Below are 19,969 nucleotides of genomic sequence, written 5' to 3'. Positions count from 1 at the left end.
CGTCCACATTCTGTCAGTTTCTCCGTTAATTAAATACAAAAATGACTTTTCTTTCAATAAACAAGGGTAAAATTGTCCTCACCCATTTCACCCCTTCTTCCCGCCATCAACTTAGTTCATAAGTAACAATAGCAACAACATAAATATGAAAATACTTTAAATGATTACGTTAAATAAAGAAAAAATATCGTGAACAACATTATATTTCACAATTCCACAACTACTACTGCTGTCATGTTGGGTTACTGAAAAAATTTAAAAACACATATATTGAATGGGTGGTCAATTTATAAAGATTAATGTTGGATGTTCACTTCCAGTTTATGCTTATTAAGGGTGAAACCCACTGAGTAAATTGAGAAGAACGAGTGGAAATGGGTGTTGTGAAGTACGTATTACATTTCAATGGTGAATGGCCCATTTTGGCTCAATGGAGAAGATGAACTGGTCCTATTCACTTCTTTTAAGAATTGAATTAACCTTATGATAGTAGTTCCTACGTTGTTATAATTGTTTTGAAAATATCCCTACCTTTAAAATGTATTGACGAGAAACATCCCTACCTTTTAAAAATTTTGCAAATAACGTCCCAACCTTTCAAAATTTTGGCGAGAAAAGTCCCTATTTTTTTTTTTCAATTTTCCTCCTGTTTATGCACACAACAATTCAAACTCCAAATACACCAATTCCATAACAGAATCTTAGACACAATTCATCCACCAATTAACCAAAAAATTGAAGGAAAGTGAGCACATGCAATTAAACAATTCAGACAGAACTTTTCATTTCAAATGTGCAAAATATCCACTGTACAACCAATAAAAGTTCTGAATGTGCTTAATTCTGTCCAGTATTCAAAAAATCAAAAACAGCAAAATGAGATGCTACATTATATCTACAAACTGCATTGCACTACCTGTGCACTAAATGAACAAAAACAAAAGCCAAAAAAATTAACAGGAGAACTTGGCTGGCAGCTTCATCCTAATGAGGTGTTGGAGGTGGTGCCCCTTTGCAGCCTCTCCTATTGTGTCCTACTTCACCGTATTTTGTACATGTCATTATCAGCCCCAATCTTTTTCGTTCACTTGTAGTTGTTCTTGAAATTGATTGCGAAGTTTCGGCATTGTCTCGACTTTGTACACCTCTTCGGCTGACTTGAAGAAGCCATCTCATTTGGCTATTTTCTGCTATTTTTCTTTGGCCTTCTAGCCCTCTTTGTGTATACTGGTGGATTGAGAGGGTTCAAACTTGGGGTTGGCCATGCGTTCGGACCTGTGATGGGAGAAATTGACGGCGTATATGTCCTCATATATGCATCATTCTTGTAGATATCATCCATGAACTCCATCACGTTCAGACCTTTAGATACAACGGAGGCAATTACATGGCTACATGCAATTCTTGATAATTGCCAATCACGACATGTACAAGTTCTTGCCTTTAAATCCATAGCATATAACACAGTTCTTGCATCGTGTCGAACTTGAAACTTTTCATTGCCTGCGTATTCAGCCCATTCTATCCTTGCAGGCTTACTATTTTTCTCCAAAATCTTTTGAATTCTAGGTCCTACTACTGTTGTCCATCGATCACAGGACTCCCTACGGGCTACAATTCTCCTCATCAAATATACCCTTATATCCTCTAGCATGGTTAATATCGGCTTTTCTCTTGCAGTCACAATTGTGCTATTAATGATTCACATAAATTGTTGAGAAGCATGTCACACTGATTCCATTCTCTAAAGTGGGATTTACTCCTATAAGAAGCTAGCTTTCCCTCAAGCTATCCATAAGCAACTGGGTCCAAGTCTAACATATGTTGCATGTGTTCAAGCCAATGTGATACAGTGGTGGCTCTGGTTGCATCCCACAAACAATTCTTTAAAGCCAAACCCTTGTGAGAGAGGCTAAAATTGTTATATAGATGTCTAACACACGTCCTATGCTCTAAATTTTCAAAGGACTCAACTGTATTAGTCAACCCCTTTTGCTTATCTGAAATGAATGTCCAATACTGAGTGTTGTGTATATGCAAATCATCCTTCAATAACCCCAAAAACCATCTCCAATTATCCTCATTCTCAACTTCAACAACTGCATATGCCACTAGATACATACCATTATTAGCATCGACACCAACCGCAGTCAACAACTGGCTACCAAGCTTTGTCTTAAAAAAGCAACCATCTACCCCAATCACCCTTCTGCAACCCCGAACAAAACCATATCTCAATGCTCAAAGGCAAATATACAACCGTCTGAATTCTCCAGCATACCCCTCAACCAAAGCAGTGGTCCCAATATTTGTCTTCTTCAACTTCTCACAATAATCCCACAGTAATTTGTAATGCTCCACCACACTCCCTCTAATTTTTGCAAATGCCTTCTCCTTTGATCTATACACTTGCCAAGGTCTCGCCTAAACCATACCGCTTAACCCTCTCCGTGAATGTAGTAACTGACATGTTTTGGTCAGCCCTCCAATCAGCTAAATACCTATCTGCCAAATAGGTTGATGTCACTCAGAAGTTCTTATACACTATAGGGCAAGCATGCTCTTCCACAAAAGTTTTGATCACCCAACTGGTCTTGTTATGCTTCTTGGTAGCATACAACACCCATGGACAGTCTCCTTGACACTAGGCTCTCAATCTGCGAGTATCATCCTTTTTGAACTTAATCTCTCTGTTCTTTCTAACTAAATATTCGGCGATTACAGCCCTTAGAATGGCCTTTGATTCAAATATCAAGCCTGTACAAACAAAATAATCAATGCATATCATACCTCATTAAACTAAAGTACATAATCATGTTTAAAATAGAAGTAAAGAATATGTTCTATTTACCTATTCTAAACACTGGATCCTCCATATCCGTGCCAACATGAAAAGCATAATTGGAACTTTCTTGAAGCTGTATCGCCCTCTTCTTCACTATGAATGCTTTGTAAATCATCGGAGTCCCTATAGTCAGTATCCGAATCCCTAACCTGCTCATCGAATACACCAAATCCGAAATAAAAATTGACCCTTTCACTCCCAACTTTAGCAGTACCTATGGGCTCCTGCTCCATCTCATAATCTGATTTCACCAAACCTTCGACTTCATCTTCCCCTCTTGGTTCTTCATTTTGATCCTCCTCCACATTCAAATCACCCACATTTGTATCTTTCTCGTTCTGGTATTGTAAAGTTTTCTTATACTGTGACCATAACTTCTCAGCATTCTCTTACAAAAATTGATCTGACTAATTTCCTTCATGCTCCCCTCCTTCATTTTCTGCAACCGAAGGTATATAACAACCTTCAAATGTTTGGTCTTCATCAACTTGTGAAGACCATTGCAATGCATATGATTGCATTCTGGCTACGACGTATATTTTCACGTCTGCATGTCCATTCCTATCCCTAAGCATCCTATTAATATCTTCTTCACTCTCCAATCTCGTCAACCCCTTCCCTAAACTAATTTTTTGCTTCTTATAGTAAAATTTCAACATGCTTTCATCACATGTTCCATGTAAAAATTTACGCAAATTCTCTCTCGTGCACCCTTTATCATGAAAGAAGTCGACGAAAAGAACGAATCCTCCTTCATACGCCACATTGTTTGGCTTATCATAAAATTGGCCTCCATAATGTACTTCGATGGTGAAATATTCAGAATTACCACCTGTAGGCAATAGCATAAAGTTCATATCAAATGGAGAACACTGACTGCATGCCAAAGGGAAATATGCGTAGTGACGGAAAAACACTAGTTGCATGTGTTCCAGTAGACATAATTTTGGGGATTACACAAACAAATTGTGTGAATGCACAATAGAATCGGATGAGTTCACACAAAATTTAGGGAAAGAACACTATACCATAACTGGGTCAATCATCGTCGGGATTTCTCAAAAATGGAAGAAACATGTCGTTCTTCAAAGGTCTGCATACCAACAATAAATGGTATCAAAACTCCATACAGACTCTCAATAATGCAAAGCATCAAACTACGAACTGGAAAACGAAAATACCCAAAATGTTACCTTCGCTCTCTAAAAAAATCCTCAATGCATGCTTCCACTGCGCAGACAGATCAAATTCGAGAATATGAACAGCAAACGGAGGAATGGTTGTAGAAATGGAAGAAAAGGTGGGACATTTCAAGAAGAAAATTGCAAAGGAACCATCGCGCCTTTGAGGAGATGAAGGGGTTGGAAGAAGGGGTGAAATGGGTGAGGACAATTTTACCCTTGTTTATTGAAAGAAAAAGACATTTTTGTATTTAATTAATAGTGAAATTGTCGAAATGTGGACGGAAGGACTTCCAGTGCAAAGAAAGGTTGAAATAAGGGCAAAAATATCAAAAAATGAAAAGCAGGGATGTTTTCCACAATAGACTTGAAAGGAAGGGACGTTTTGTGCCAATTACACTTTTGTACAATAATATTGATAGATAGAAACATTTTGTGCCAATTACCCCTATAGAAAATAATGCCTAAAGTACATTCCAAACATAGCAAATATTATTAGTACCATCATATCCTTGACTTCTCATTTTTGTCAAGTGAAGTCCATGTTGAGCAAGAATTGATAGCTCATTTTTGGGATTTGATGATTTGATGTCACTTACCTTGATACTGAAATTATCGTAATTTGCTCTTGGTTAGATGTATCTTGTTTAATCAACAATAATAAAGAAATATTCATCCCCAGTTTTTTTTTTTTTTTATCACAAATCATCACCCTTACTCTATTTGCCATTGTGTGCAAAATATCTTTTTAAATACTCGTAACAATGTATTGGGCATCATTTTTGGAGCATTCTCTCATACAAATTTATCAATTTTTGTATTTGTTTATGTCAAAACCTCTACCTTTTTCAAGAAAATTCATGTGATTCAATGAAGATGGAGATTTATTATTACTACAAATGCAACAACCTTGCAATGCTAGTCATCGAACACTTCGAATTGAAACATTTACACGCAAATGACATTTCCTAACTTCTTCACTCAATATGGCATGCATCATTTCATTGACATATTGAGACAACTTTATTAGTCCATGTTTGATAGGGATTCAAATAAAATTTTTAGTAAATTTTAATAAAAGTTGATAAAATGTATTGTTGAAAAATTATGGATCTCATAAAATATGTGGTTAAAATTAATTGTTGATACTGATTTAAATTAAAATCTGAATTTTAATTCGGACCAAACAAGGGCTAAATCTTTATTTCTCCTCTCACACGTATGTCTCACATTTTCAAGAGGGCAACCATGTGTGAGACTCCTTGACAACTTTTGCAGCCACTGCATCGTCTGCAACTTGGTGGGGGCATAGCTCCCTCTTTATATTTGCTTTATGTTATTTTTGATTCGATTGTCGGATTGTTGTAAATTTGTAATTACCGCCTTTGTTAAATAGCTTTTATTTGAGATTGTGGTATACTCTTTGGGTTTGATTCATTTCATTTTAATAATAATATCAGTTTATTTTTTACTATTTGAAGACATAATGACATTTTTGCCCCTTAACATTTCATTCATTCTTCATGAGACAAGCGCATTTTTAATATTTAATTTTGAATCGGTGAAAAATTGCAGCCAAAATGGGAACCATGTTCAACTGTAACAGGAGAAAAAATGCTACAAATGGGAAAAAAAAAAAAAGAGTCGGATTGTTGTAAATTTGTAATTACCGCCTTTGTTAAATTGCTTTTATTTGAGATTGTGGTATACTCTTTGGGTTGATTCATTTCATTTTAATAATAATATCAGTTTATTTTTTACTATTTGAAGACATAATGACATTTTTGCCCCTTAACATTTCATTCATTCTTCATGAGACAAGCACATTTTTAATATTTAATTTTGAATCGGTGAAAAATTGCAGCCAAAATGGGAACCATGTTCAACTGTAACAGGAGAAAAAATGCTACAAATGGGGAAAAAAAAAAAAGGCTCTCCCGAACAAGGGCTATATTCATGATTATTATTTATAAATTGTATAAATTTTGCTTTTAAAATCTCTTTTTAGTTTTTGACATTTTTTTTTTAACATTAAACTTGATCTGTGCATTAATCTAAGCATCTATTTGAACTAACTACTAAATCATTGAGTTGTTGGTTGAATCGATGGGTCATTGGTAAGATTACTGGATCATTGCTTGATAAATTTTGTGAAATTATAAAAGAAATCTCTTTAAAATTAAAATATTATATGGTTTGTCACCAAATATATATTTTTTTCAAGAGATTTTAGGAATAAAACAATTTAAAGGATTTTTTGACAGTCCTTTTCTCGATTTCCCTATCCAACTCTGTTCGTGTTAACAAGTTCCAGGAAAATCTGCAGTTTGGGAAAGGACAAGATGATTATTTTAAGGCATAATATTGCAAGTAGGTCCCAACAATTCATCTTGATGGTCTCAGTCCATAATCTTTCCTCTCTGTGATATTTTGATCCTCATTGATGATTTTAGCCTTGTCTTTTAATTAAACAAAATAAATAAATATCGAAAAGGTATAAATAAAAGGTAAGGGTCCGTGAACTTTGTATTTTCTTTTATTTTTTGCATCAAAAAAATTTATAGATTGATGGTTCAGAGCAAACATGAGGATACTTTTATTGAAAACAATGTTTCAATGTATTGTGGTTATACACTGAAGTCGATTTGTCTGACTCGCCCTTGGACAAGTCTCATGGATGAAAGATCGGTACCCTTTTTCTCACCCCCAAACAAATCAATTGATTGATGGAAGTTCAACTTGTGTTTGATATGGTATTCTGAAGTCTCTTTGAACAGAAATCATTACCTTCGATAGCATCGACTCATCTCTTCACCGTACTTTGAGGGAATGACATCGTCGCTTACTCTAGCAAAAACTATATATACACATCGAATAAAGGTGATTGGATAGAGAAGAGAAAGTCATCACTTTCCCTCCATTTGAGGTAGGGCTGAACAAAACTCGAATCAAACGATTCTTCTTAAATTAAATATCCAAACGAGTCTATGAATCGAGAACCGACATATTTGGTTCGGTTCTCGGTTCTAGATCAAGAATCGAATAAGAATCGAATTTTCTTAATTTTTTTAATTAATTTATTTTAAATAAACTAAATTATTTTATTTTTTCTAAATAAATTTGCTAGCTAGTTCATTTAGTTCAAACACAAAAATATAAATTTCCTATTTCTAATTTTCAGTTGATAGCCAACTTAATCAAAATTGATTTAAGTTTTATCTAAATCTGTTACTCTACCGTAGTGCCGTTTCTATCATTCTGCAGAAATCGAATTGAAGTTTGAAAATGCCCCTCTTAATTATTTTTGAGCTCGTTCTCTTCATTTTCTTGCGATTTTAAAAATCAAATTTATGAAGAATTTAGCAAAAAGAGACGTAAAAGACACATAAGATTACACTATGTTATTTTGTAAAAGTTAAGATTGAACATATATCACTTAGTAAATATTAAAAAATATAATAATAATATGGAACTTGGGAACCGAACTAACCGAATGAAGCCGAACCCGAACGGTTCCATAACTAAATTTGGACCCGACGATTCTGCTTACTAAATATTCGAAAATTTTGAGTCCAGTTCGATTTTTGTTGAAAGCGAACTAAATCGAATCATGTCCAACCCTAATTTGAGGCTTTAGCTAATGTATACTCTCCTTTTGCAACAATTGTCTTGCAATATTAGAAACAATCTTTTTGCTTGAAACTGCCGCGTCAAGGATTCGAATCTTGAAATATGGATTTGGCTCTTGGGTAAGTGCAAGTATACAAGCAGCCTTCCACCCTATACCCTTGGAGGCATAATCTGCGATTTACCTCCCTCACGATACTCCAGAGTAGGGGTAATGGGAGACCTTTAAGGTTGGGATTCAACATTTTTTTTTTAACAATCTTGCTGGGTTATAAACTTAATGATAGAGGGAACACATATAAATATATGATTGGACAATTTAGAATAAAAATCCAATCAATGTATGTCACACCATCCTATCACCTCAATCTATCATTGCCTCCTGTCCTAGGAGCGTTATTCCATTAGCAAAGAGATAAATCATGTTATTAAACTAACAGTTCAATCAGATGATTACGTGCACATATTTTCCATATGCAAGAAACTATTGACCTACCAACAACTAATTGCTTTGAACTTGCCAACATTTGTCTCATCATCTTGTCATAAAACACTGTGCTCGTGACCTCTGAACACTTTCAAGTAAAAGCACACAGTTGAAAGAAATGCGGATTAATTTCTTGTGAAATCGAAATATTTATACAAAATTCTAGAAATACTCAAGAAAATGTTACAAGTCGTAAAGGCGGAGCCAAGGGATGGGAGGTGACGATTACCCTCTCAACATTTTGAAAAATTTCTACATGGAATTTTTGTAAAAAAATCTAAAACTTGTTTGTTTCTATTTTTAAAAGGAAAAATAGTCACAGTATTAAACGTTTCACTTTTATGCAGACTCGATTCAAATCTTTAATTTGTGACGCTCACGATACAAACTTTTCTAAAACTCACATATGGAGTCCAAATTAATAGTATCCGTTAATTTTTCTATTGGTTGACCAAAAATAAAATAAAAAATCTAAGAAAATGTAATTAATTTTTAAAGGGTAAAAGATAACTTTATATATATATATATATAAAAGAAAACCACTATTATCTTCTCCGCTCACCCCACAACACCCACATCCCCCATAACCAAAAACCAGCAAAACTGTTAGCACCCACCAAGCATCAACGCCACCAAAATCGCCGGCAAGTATCTATGTTAAGAAACCATCTTCTCTAGTGAATCCAAATCCCGGACTTCTGAGACGGTGTGTAGCCTCAGCTTTTCAGCGTCTTAACTGAAGAGATTAAAACAACCAGATCAAAATTTAAAAACGTGGCGAAGCGTTGACTAATGCAACGAGTCGTCACTGGTAATTAAGAAGGAAGAGAACTCGGAAATTGCGGCAAAGACCGTCACCAAGGATTTGGTGGTTCCAACCTCCGAGATGGATATTTATGCTGGGAGGAGTTTGTTTTTATCGCCTCCCGCAAGCTCACTTCTCCACCGGCGTTCTGCAAAAAGAAAAGCCTCCACAGTAAAAGCAATAATTTCATCATTGATTTTAGAAGGCTCCTCAGGCTCGATCTTGATTGACTCTGATTCAGCTAAAGTACGAACCTTTGTTTTATTGCTTAGATTTCGTGGCTCCGATCTGGCTAAAGAATTTCCCTTATTTGGATTGAATCGGCGGGTCGGGTAGGATGCAAGTGATTATTGCTAGGGTGGAATCCGACTGGTACTATTACTCAATGACAACAGTTGTGATGTTGTATTGCCTGGGATGTTCGTGTAGTGGTTGAAGTTATTGTTTGGGGTCAGCCTTTGTTCTAACAATTTCAAATTTATTTTATATGGTAGTATTTAGATGATAAATATATAAAATTAGTTTAGGTTATGTGTGTCTATTGTAGTGCCATGAGTAGCCAAAATGCAATCAGCAATATGAAAAAATTATAGAATTAAGCTGAGTGCACTCATGTTGCTCCACGATTATTTTAATAGTGGAGTCCACTTGTTTGATGTGAGAGTACTATAAAAGAATAATGTAAAAAGTACAGTACTTGTAATACAATTGAAAATTATAAGGCCCTGTCTAATAGGGTTTTTTCCCCATGAAAATGGAAAAAAAATTTCCATTTCCACCCAAAAATTCGTGTTTGATGGCAAAAAATTCTATGAAAACATTTTTTATTTCTCCCCCATGTGCCTTGACTTTCTTGGTTTTGAAAGAATTCCAATTCCTTGGATTTTGTTGAGAAAATGGGTTTTCCAACTTTATTTTTTATTTTTATTATTATTTTTGACAGTGAAAACAAATTTTATCCACAATTGTTAAAATATCTATCCATTTAATTGATAATTTTCATGAAAAATGAAGTCAAAAGTACACCAAAAGATCCAAAATTTCAATATTTTTCAGGTGAAAAATTATACTAATTAAACACATTTGGCCCTTGTTTGAGTCCCATTTTTTGGGACGAATGAATTTTTGAAAAGTGTATTGATGGGAACTGTGTGGTTAAAAAATAAGGAAATGTTTTCAATTTGTGTATAATATTATTTTATTGAAAAATGTGTGATTGAAATGATGTCAAAACACTGTTCAAAAATATATTTTTCCAAAAGAATGGGGCTCAAAGAAGGGCTCAATTTCCAGTAAAACAAGTTCTAAGCAATTCAATTCTCTATAATTCGTTTTCTTTCCACCAAAATTTTATTCATGTAATCAAACGGACCATAATTGTAGTTTCATTTCTATATTGAGACTTATGTACTATCTTCTCTATATACTTTTTTCTATTGAGAATCTTCCCCAGCAACCAACTCTAAATTGATGGATCCTTGTGTGTGAAGAAAAGTAAAACCCTATTCCGTGTTTTAAATAGATCAGAATCAGGATAATTTGCAGCTTAATTGAAGTTTAACATTTAGAGGTTTGGGTGGGTTAGCATTTATTGTTAATTATCGCTTCCAAAACCGGCAACAAGTATATATGTTAAGCAACCGTCTTCTCCGGTGAATTCATTTCCCCAGCTTTTTGAGACGGTGTGTAGCCTCAGCTTTTTGGCATGTTCACTAAAGAAATTAAAACAACCAAGCCGAACATCAATAAATTGGAAGTCGTGCAAATGATAGTTGACAAGATTTAAGAGAGTGATAATGAAGATCCTTACTCCGCTACTCTAAAATTTTCTTTAAAGCAATAAAGAAATTTGTCCTCTTTCACTAAGCGATTGAAATTGAATTCCGATCCGTTTCCAATTCTCTTATTGCAATCACTGAGTGTGTTTTGTGTTGTAATTTCTTGTAGATTCCTATGTGGGGAATCAATGGGATGCAAGCAATCTAAAATCAAGAACGACAAAAATGTAAATCAAATGCTAGGAGCAGGAGCAATATATAGATTGAAGCACTGTATGTTTTAATTTTCCTCTACCACCCCCCTTGTCCCTTTGAGATTGGCTATAATGGGTTGCATTCAAGGTGAGGTACCTTCAATCCACATTACCTCTTCATCTCCAGAGATGGAGGGTTTCGGCAGGCGCTCGATTGGAACGATTCTTAGCAGCTCATAATCCTTGCTGCTGGCAAGTTTGGATAGGGCGTCTGCATGTGTATTTTCGAGGCGTGGGACTTGGACCAATTCGAACCTCTCGAAGTGGGGGACTAGGCTCAGAACTAGTTTTAGATAAGCAGTCATACCACTGTCTTTGACTGCGAATCTTCCATTGACTTGACTCACCACAAGCTGTGAGTCACTAGTGGCTTGTAATGTTTTAACTTACATTTCTTGGGCTAGCCTGAGGCCTGCTAAGAGGGCTTCATACTCTGCAGCATTGTTCGAGGCCTTGAATTCGAACCTAATCGCACAATTTAGCCTATGGCCCTCTGAGCTTTCCAGGATGACTCCGGCTCTGACGGCGCTTTTTCCTGTCGATCCATCCACAAATAGTTCCATGTTGGAGGCTATGCTGGATCCTTTGTTGCCTCCATTTCTGGGACTTTGGCGGACTCAGCAACAAAATCAGCAAGGCCTGACCCTTGATGGCACTTCGGGGTTTAAATAGCAGGTCGAACTCACTGAGCTCAATTGCCCATTTTAGCGATCGACCCGAAGCGTCTATTTTTTGTAGCACTTGTTTCTGTTGGAAGTTGGTGAGGACTTCAATTGAATGAGCCTGAAAGTATGGCTTCAGCTTCTTTGACATGGTAATAAGGGAGAGTGCAAGCTTCTCCATGTGTGGATAGCAAGTCTCTGCTGGCAGCAGGGTTTTGCTGATGTAGTAAACTGGCAGTTAGCGTACCTCTTCTTCCCTGGCGAGCACGACACTGACTGCTTCGTGCAAAACTGCCAAATAAAGCAGGAGTGTCTCGCGCAGATTAAGTTTAGACAGTAGGGGCGCCTCCCCCAAGTGTTTCTTCAGCGCTTGGAAGGCTGTATCACATTCTTCGGTCCATTGGAACTTCCTCCCCTACTTCAGAATCTTAAAGAGTATGCTCTTATCCATGGCTTTGGAGATGAAGCGACTGAGTGCAACAGTCCTTCCATTAAGGCTTTGCACCTTTTTTGCTTCTGGGGTGACTTCATCTCTAATAAGACCTTTAGTTTCTCAGGATTTACCTCAATCCCTCTTTGAATCACAATGTATCCCAAAAATTGACCCAACGCTACCCCAAAGGTGCACTTTAGTAGGTTCAACTTCATTTTGTATTTCCTCAAAATTTGAAAAGTGGTGTCCAGATGACTTACGTGATCTCTTGTGTGGAGGCTTTTGACCAGCATGTCATCAACATAGACTTCCATAGTTTTGCCAATGAGATTGGCGAATATCATGTTGACCAACCTCTAGTATGTGGTGCCGACATTTTTTAATTCGAAGGACATCACCTTATAGCAATATATTCCTCGGTTTGTGATGAACAATGTGGCCTCTTTATCAAGTCGGAACATGGGTATTTGGTTATACCCTGAATAAGTATCCATGAATCTCAAGAGTTAATGTCCAGCAATGAAGTCCACGACTTGGTCTATCTTTGGAAGGGAAAAGCTGTCCTTTGGGCAAGCTTTGTTCAAGTCGGTGACGTCAATGCACACCCTCCACTTCCTGCTGGATTTCTTTACAAGCACTGGGTTGGATATCCACTTTGAATAAATGGCTTCTCTGATGAAATCGTTGCGACTTAGCTTGTCAACTTTTTCTTTCAGCGCCTTATATCTTTCTGGATTGAGTGCTCGCCTCTTTTGTAGATGCGGCGTGCAAGTGGGGTTAATATTCAAGTGGTGACAGCTGACCCTTGGGTCTATTCCCACCATGTCTTCGTGCTTTCATGCGAAGACGTCCAAATTCCTTTTCAACAAGTTCGTCAGTTCTTCTTTCATCTTACGGGGCAAAGCTTTCCCTAGTCACAAGACCTAAGTGGGGTCTTGAGAGTTGGTAGGGAAAGTTTCAAGCTCTTTCATAGGGGTTGCATTTGGTTCAGAATCAATGATCTGAGGATCTAATTCATCAAGAGGGTGCCCTTCTTCATGGACCTCGATCATGTCAACGTCTTTTCCCCGTTCAGGGGTAGACCCTTGTTCAGGACGTCAAGCATCTCTACATCCATTTTTTTCATTTGTTGCATCGGTTATTATCAAATTCACAATGCGGGGCTTAGATTTTCATAGGGAGTTGAGGTACCATGATCTCAAGCCCATTTGGTTGCCTCAGATCTTCGCGATCCCATGCTCAGTTGGGAACTTCATACATAAGTGGTGAATGGAAGTCACAGCCCAGAGGTCCTTTAGTACAGGTGGCCCAGTACCCGATGGTAAGCTGACCCATGATCCACCACTAAAAACTCCCTGAAGTGATGAGCAACTAGGGGTGTTGATCCTATCTCAACAGGCAAAGTAATTCTTCCTCGTGGGATAATACTATCACCAGTGAGTCCAAATATTGGGTTGGCCATGGGAACCAAGCCATGCTCGATATGTATCTTGTCAAAGGTTGATCCGAACAGTATATTCACTGAGCTTCCATTGTTGACCGGCATGCGCTTTAGTCCGTTCCGAGCCACAACGGCTCTTACCACCAACGCATCGCAGTGAGGGTGATGAACACCTTGCGAATCTTCTTGAGAGAAGGTGATTGGAGCTGCTTTGTTAGTTTGGGACTGGTTGACAATGCATGTAATCATTGGTGGGTCTTTCGCTTCCCTTGTATAGTTCATCTGTGCGTTCCTGGTATTCCCTCCAATGTGAGGTCCTCCAATGATTGTATCAATTTTTCGGATAGTATTGCCCTCGGTGGCTGGGGCTTGGCTCCTTTGCATAGATTTTCCTCGAGATCTATCACTTGTTTCTCCCCTTCAAGGTGATTTATCCTTTTGTCGCCTCGACTCTTTGTTGGAGGAAGCAGACCTGCAGGGTGTCCATGATAATGATCCCTCCTGGAGGACCTTGAGTTGCTCTGATTTGAGGATCGAGGCCCGTCCCTTCATTCGCTGATGTCATGGCCATATAGTTGGTGGAATGTGTAGAACTTTGCCCCTTTCGGGAGCCTGTTCGACTATTTTTTCTTCTTGCGTCGATTATTGTTTGTCCCTCTGGATGGCCCTGCTGCGGCAGGGTTATTTTCATATGCTAGTACCGGCACCGCATTTAGGGTTGCTGAAGCCAATGCCTGTCCGAATGTGGGGGCTACGGTGTGACCTGCCTGGGTCCATTGCTAGGTGATGAGGTGTGTCATTGGTCCTTGACCTATCTGCCTCCGAGGTGGAGGACTTCCCTGAACTACACGATTTCGGTGGTCAATCATCTCCTCATTGACGATTTTCACTCTCATCATCTCAACCAGTTCGTCATAAGTGCCTGAATTTTTACTTCGCACGTCTTTCCAGAATAATGTGTTCATGTTGAGGCCTCCTTTTAAGGCTGAGAGGGCCTCTCTATCCGTGACTTGTTCACAGTATGTAATTTCATCAGTGAATCTGGCGAGATAACTTTTCAGTGTCTCGCCAGGGGCTTGCCTCATATCTTATAGGCATTGCACTGAGGCCTCTCCTTCCCTTTGCGAGAGGTATTGGTTCAAAAATGCCTTCTTCAAATCTAGCCAACTTCTGATGCTTAGAGGTGGTAACACGCTGTACCACACCTCAACAGCTCCTTTGAGGCTCATCTGCGTTATGTACTTAGTGAGGTTTGAGGTATTTTTGTGGGTCCCCTTTCCTTTATACTTAGAGATTTTAGGGGACATGAAGTTCGCAGGTATTGGGAAGCTTCAAATTTCTCTGGAGAAAGGGAGGTTGTCATCATCGTCATCAATTTCGTAAGAGCGACATGGCCCCTTAGAGCCTTCCTCCTCTGACACATTTTGGGGAGGTGGAGGTACCTCTACTTGACTACCCCAATCTACCAAGTTCCTCTTTTCACGCCTATTTCTAGGCGGAGGTGGAGGCGGTATTTGTTCTTGCCCTTGTTCTTGCTAAGCTGATCATCGTACGGAGCAAACCCTATTGCTAGAGTTCTGCCCAATCCGGTCAAAAACACTAACCAACCTTTGTGGCTCGTCTTCTCGTGGAAAATTTTTTCCCAACTATGGTTCTTTCGCTTGACTGCCCTGGGCATAAGATGTGACATCCACTCCCCACTTCTCTCTCAATGGGGGTGTTTTCTATGGTGGTTTAAATGACCTCAAGTATGAGATGCAGGGATTTCTCCCTGAATTGGATGTAACCCTTGTGGCATTGGGAAGCTCTGCTGACCTTGGGCTTGCATGAAGAATTCACGCATCATCAGATTTTAGGCTGCAATGTCTTTCATGCATGCAGTTATTTGAGTCATCTCTTCCATGAGTGTTGTTGTCCTGTTGCCTCGACAACGCTGGTGATGGGGTCTCCGGTGCGTGACATTGGTCCGGAGCACCTCTTTTTCAGAGGCGTCTCTATGCCCTTCAAGATTTGCATCCTCATTGCTGTAACTCATTTTCTCACTCCTTTTTCAAGGGTGTTATGAACTTTAGACTGTAAGTTGACTTGGTTCTTTTTCACGAATGTCCCTTTTTCAAGGTAAGTCAATAGTTTTCTGGTGGCTTTTTCCGATGGTAAATGGGGAATTCTTTGGTTGGAAGTTTCCCACAGACTGCGCCAATCTGTTGACATCGCGAATTGGGCCTCCAAGTGGCCAATCGAGAGCTACTCCACGTGCTCCTCCCTGCGCACAACAACACATGGTCAGGAGCACACGGTCGGAACCAATGGGAGTGGTGGCAACCGCATACACTCCGACGGTCAAGTCAGTGGTCGATCATCAAAATTGTGCAAGAGAGTGGAGAGAAGAACATATAATATTGAATGTGGAGTGTCAAGTTTTGAAAGAGTTTGATTACCTTTGTCTCTTGCCAAACCTTGAGTATTTATAGACGAGAAGCATCGTTGGATGTGGGACACATGTATACATCCGACAGTGTGAGACGTCTGCTCGTAGGTGTCAATCAACCGCATCTAGAGTGGGCGGGTTATTAATTCTCCTGAGTTGAGTTGATATCACATCAATTAGACTCATGGGGGTGTCACATCCATAGAGGATCCTGACACAGATATACTTCTGAAATTGGCAGCGGAGGGATCTGTTAAGGGAGCACCTCGGAGTGCCAAACGCTTCGATTTCAGGAGGACGCTTCGGCTGCTTCAGCAGGTTTAGTTTGTGATGTGTGTGCCTTGCGGTGCGTCAAGTTGAAGTTCGACTGAGGTTGACATCGCTTCTGAACTACTTTCTAGGGACATGTGGCACCTCATATAGGAGTGGTCTTCGACGTTCTGAAGTGGTTTGATGAGGGGCGTAACAATAGTGGTCATCGAGCGATGGTGCCGATGGTTTAGATGGTTTCTGGCTTTTGGTTTTGGGGTCAGTGAGGTGTGGAAGGATGAGGAAAAAGATGAATAGTATTTTTCTTTTTTTTCTTTTTTTTTTTTATATTTTTGATTTAATCCTTTTATTTTCGTATTTTTATATTAAAAAAATGTAAAGTTACTCTTTTGCCCTCTAAAAATTAGTCAACTTTTGGTCAAATCTTTGATTTTTGGTCTACTAACAAAAGAATCTAATTATTCCTATTAATTTGAACACTAGATGCTAGTTTTCGAAATGTTTGATACTGTGAGAACTACAAATTAAATATTTGAGTCAAATCTGCATAAAAGTAAAAAGTTTGGTACCGATCTTGACTGCAAGTTTCCCTTTATAAAATAAAGTCAAAGTTAAAAATTAATTTTAATCACACATTCACAATTACTACATCTTTAGCCCATTTTTGATTTTAATAAAAATCATATTTTTAATAAATTTTAATAAACATCAATGGACTGTGTGGTAGAAAAGTTGAGAGCTTCCGCAAATGTGATTAAAATAATTGTTGATTTTAACTTAAATTTTAATCAAATATTTTAATCGAACAAAATATGATTTATTATTCAAACATTTCATAGGACTCTCTAAAACTCCTTTTTATAATCCAATCATAAAATGAATCAAACGCCTTCCAAAGTTATCATCGTGGCCCGTCATTGACAACATTAAACATTCTTTTTTGATTTTTTCTTTGATTCATATTTCTTTCCCGAAACGCGTAGAAGTTCATGTACAATTCTGGGTTTTTCCTTTAGTAATGATAGGGATGTCGTTTTGTATGTGCAACCCTAAAAAAATAAGAGAAAGGAAAATAAAAGTTCACTAGGGACTCGAATGCAATAAAATATAAAGTTAGGTACCGTGTCAACCAAGGCATTAGGATAAGGAAATTTACCCGTGAGACTAACACGCTAAGCCCAATTCCTACTCGTAGAAAAACCCTCGCGCACGTTATCAATCCTGCCGACTTTCAACCTTCCCATGGCCGACTTTGATTGCCTATTTATAACTTCGATAAACCCAATAAATTTCTTCATCAATTTAATATTTCTCTAGATCTCACCAGATTTGTTCAATTCTCCCCTTCTCAATTCTTTTTGTTCTTAGTCTTTGATTTATTTTTGTAATATATTTTGTCGCGAACATCTCGATATTCAATGGGAGAAGTCGCAGTTCTTCATCCACAAGATATTTTGAAGAATCAATTCAGTTGTAAACATCGAAATAATTTAATCCAACCACCTATGAAATCCAGGAAAAATCCCAAAAATTTGGTTCCTTCTAGCCCTAACCCTAGCTCTACTCCAGCCAAAGTCCGTCGCCGGAAAAGGAGTCCTGCTAATAGTAGGAATTCAACCAAAGCGTCGTCAGATGACGACAGCAAGAGTCTGATTATGGAGAAGGTAAAAATTTTGAAACGCGGCCAAGTGTTGGCTGATGTAACGACGTCGTTGGACGACTCGTTGGTAATTAAGAAAGAAGAGAACTCGGAGATCGCGGCGAAGACGGTCACCAAGGATTTGGTGGTTCCGACCTCCAAGACGGTATCGAAACAGATGGATATTTACGCTGGGACGGGTTTCATTTTATCGCCTGCCCCAAGCTCACTTCCTCTACCGGCGTTCTGCAAAAAGAAAAGCCTCGACAGTAAAAGCAATAATTTCTCCGGTGATTTCAGAAGGCTCCTCATGCTCGATCTTGATTGACTCTGACTGGGCTAAAGAACGAAGCTCTGGTTTACTGCTTAGATTTCGTGGCTCCGATCTGGCTAAAGAATTTCCCTTATTTGGGTCGGGTCGGAGGCAAGTGATGATTTCCACGGTGGAATCCGACGTGTACTATCACTCAAGACAACAGCTGTGATCTGGAATAACCTGGGATGTTTAACCTTAGTTGTAATAATTTATGTTATACGGTAGTATTTAGATGATCGAAATTGTAATCTTGATTATAGTGAGTAGGATAAGACTGTCCCTAATATTGATGTGGCATGAGAATTTTATTTACGGTTCTCTTCAAAGTCAATAAAACTTTTTAATGTCGGCAGGAGAATGGGATTTGCGGGTTCTAGTGTCATGATGTACGTAGCTATGGGTTGTATGGGTTGAGGCCAAAATGCAATGAGTAATATTAAAATTTATAATTGTAGTTTCGTTTGGTCGGGTCGGAGGCAAGTGATGATTTCCACGGTGGAATCCGACGTGTACTATCACTCAAGACAACAGCTGTGATCTGGAATAACCTGGGATGTTTAACCTTAGTTGTAATAATTTATGTTATACGGTAGTATTTAGATGATCGAAATTGTAATCTTGATTATAGTGAGTAGGATAAGACTGTCCCTAATATTGATGTGGCATGAGAATTTTATTTACATTTTCTTCAAAGTCAATAAAACTTTTTAATGTCGGCAGGAGAATGGGATTTGCGGGTTCTAGTGTCATGATGTACGTAGCTATGGGTTGTATGGGTTGAGGCCAAAATGCAATGAGTAATATTAAAATTTATAATTGTAGTTTCGTTTCTATATTGAGACTGATGTACTATTTTTCTGTGAACTTATCTCGATTTTATTGCGATTCTTGAAGTAGATAGATATTTCTTCAAAACAATATGGTCCTCGGAGTTGGAGACCCAGCAAGCAATTCTAAAAATAAAAAAAAAGGTTGAACTCCAACTTTAAGGGCCCCCACTGACCCTGCCCTAAGTCATCGTGGAGGAGGTAAATCGCAGGATGTGCCTCCCAGGAGCCAGGGTGGAGAGCACATGGATAGGCCAAGGCTGTTAACTCATATGGTAACTCCCGCTTGCAACAAAGTCAATTCCACTTTACGGGAAATCGAACTCTGCACACTACCGCCCTGAGTCCTATCCGCCTTCCCTTTTGCCACTGGGAGATATGCCCTGGGGGCCCCAGCAAGCAACTCTAACTTGATGGATCCTTGTGTATGAACAGAAATAAAACCCTATTGTGTTTTAAATGAATCAGAATCAGGACAATCTGCGGCTGAATTGGAATTCAATGTTTAGAGGTCTGGGTGGGTTAGCATTTATTGTTAATTATTGCTAAATTTATTTGGAGTATGGATGTATAAACGTGGCCAATAATAAATGTGTTAATTTGTAGAAAAACTTCAATTGGTCCATTAGCAAAAATTTATGATGGGTAATGCAATGCTATTTAGTTCATATAATATGACATTATATGGTAGGTGATTTTTCATTTAATCTATTATCTAGCGTTATTTTAGATATCGTTTAACCCCCATTACCTGAAAATGAAAATGGGGGGAATAATATTTTTTAGAAAAATGAGTAGTTGAAAAAGAAGGAAAAGTTTTCGATTTACGTGTAATATTATTTTATGGAAGATTGTATGGTTAAAAATAGGAGAGAGAAAAATGAAATGTAATGTAATTAAATTTAATAGGGATCAAACGGGGGCTTAGATTGAAATTGCAATTTCTAGACAAAGGGCATTGAAAAGTCAGTGGGGC

General features: G+C 38.1%; 2 protein-coding genes across 2 annotated transcripts; one reads left to right on the top strand and one right to left on the bottom strand.

The window, feature by feature from the left end:
- Positions 1-1,180: 1,180 nt before the first annotated feature.
- LOC111392259 lies at positions 1,181-2,470 on the bottom strand. Its single transcript, XM_023017555.1, has 4 exons — positions 2,414-2,470; positions 2,261-2,322; positions 1,820-2,209; positions 1,181-1,691 (listed from the first exon to the last, which is right to left on the bottom strand). Exons 1-4 carry the CDS (start codon positions 2,468-2,470, stop codon positions 1,181-1,183), a joined length of 1,020 nt encoding a protein of 339 aa, XP_022873323.1.
- Positions 2,471-17,428: 14,958 nt separating this feature from the next.
- On the top strand, positions 17,429-18,624 carry LOC111393260. Its single transcript, XM_023018708.1, has one exon. It carries the CDS (start codon positions 17,630-17,632, stop codon positions 18,176-18,178), a length of 549 nt encoding a protein of 182 aa, XP_022874476.1. The 5' UTR covers positions 17,429-17,629; the 3' UTR covers positions 18,179-18,624.
- The last annotated feature ends 1,345 nt before the right edge of the window (positions 18,625-19,969 follow it).

Source organism: Olea europaea, chromosome 4 (genome assembly GCF_002742605.1).
Source record: "Olea europaea var. sylvestris chromosome 4, O_europaea_v1, whole genome shotgun sequence".
Classification (NCBI taxonomy): domain Eukaryota; kingdom Viridiplantae; phylum Streptophyta; class Magnoliopsida; order Lamiales; family Oleaceae; genus Olea; species Olea europaea.
The sequence above is the reverse complement of the archived record's forward strand: the minus strand, read 5'-3'. Positions and strand labels throughout refer to the sequence as shown.

Excerpts from the sequence above, each read along its gene's own strand:
- LOC111392259 (XM_023017555.1), bottom strand. The coding sequence starts at position 2,470 with ATGTCAGTTACTACATTCACGGAGAGGGTTAAGCGGTATGGTTTAGGC. Across the intron at positions 2,210-2,260 it reads TATGCTGGAGAATTCAGACG|AAGGGTGATTGGGGTAGATG; the intron begins GTTGTATATTTG and ends TCGGGGTTGCAG. Across the intron at positions 1,692-1,819 it reads CTTGAACACATGCAACATAT|CACAATTGTGACTGCAAGAG; the intron begins GTTAGACTTGGA and ends AATCATTAATAG.
- LOC111393260 (XM_023018708.1), top strand. The coding sequence starts at position 17,630 with ATGGGAGAAGTCGCAGTTCTTCATCCACAAGATATTTTGAAGAATCAA.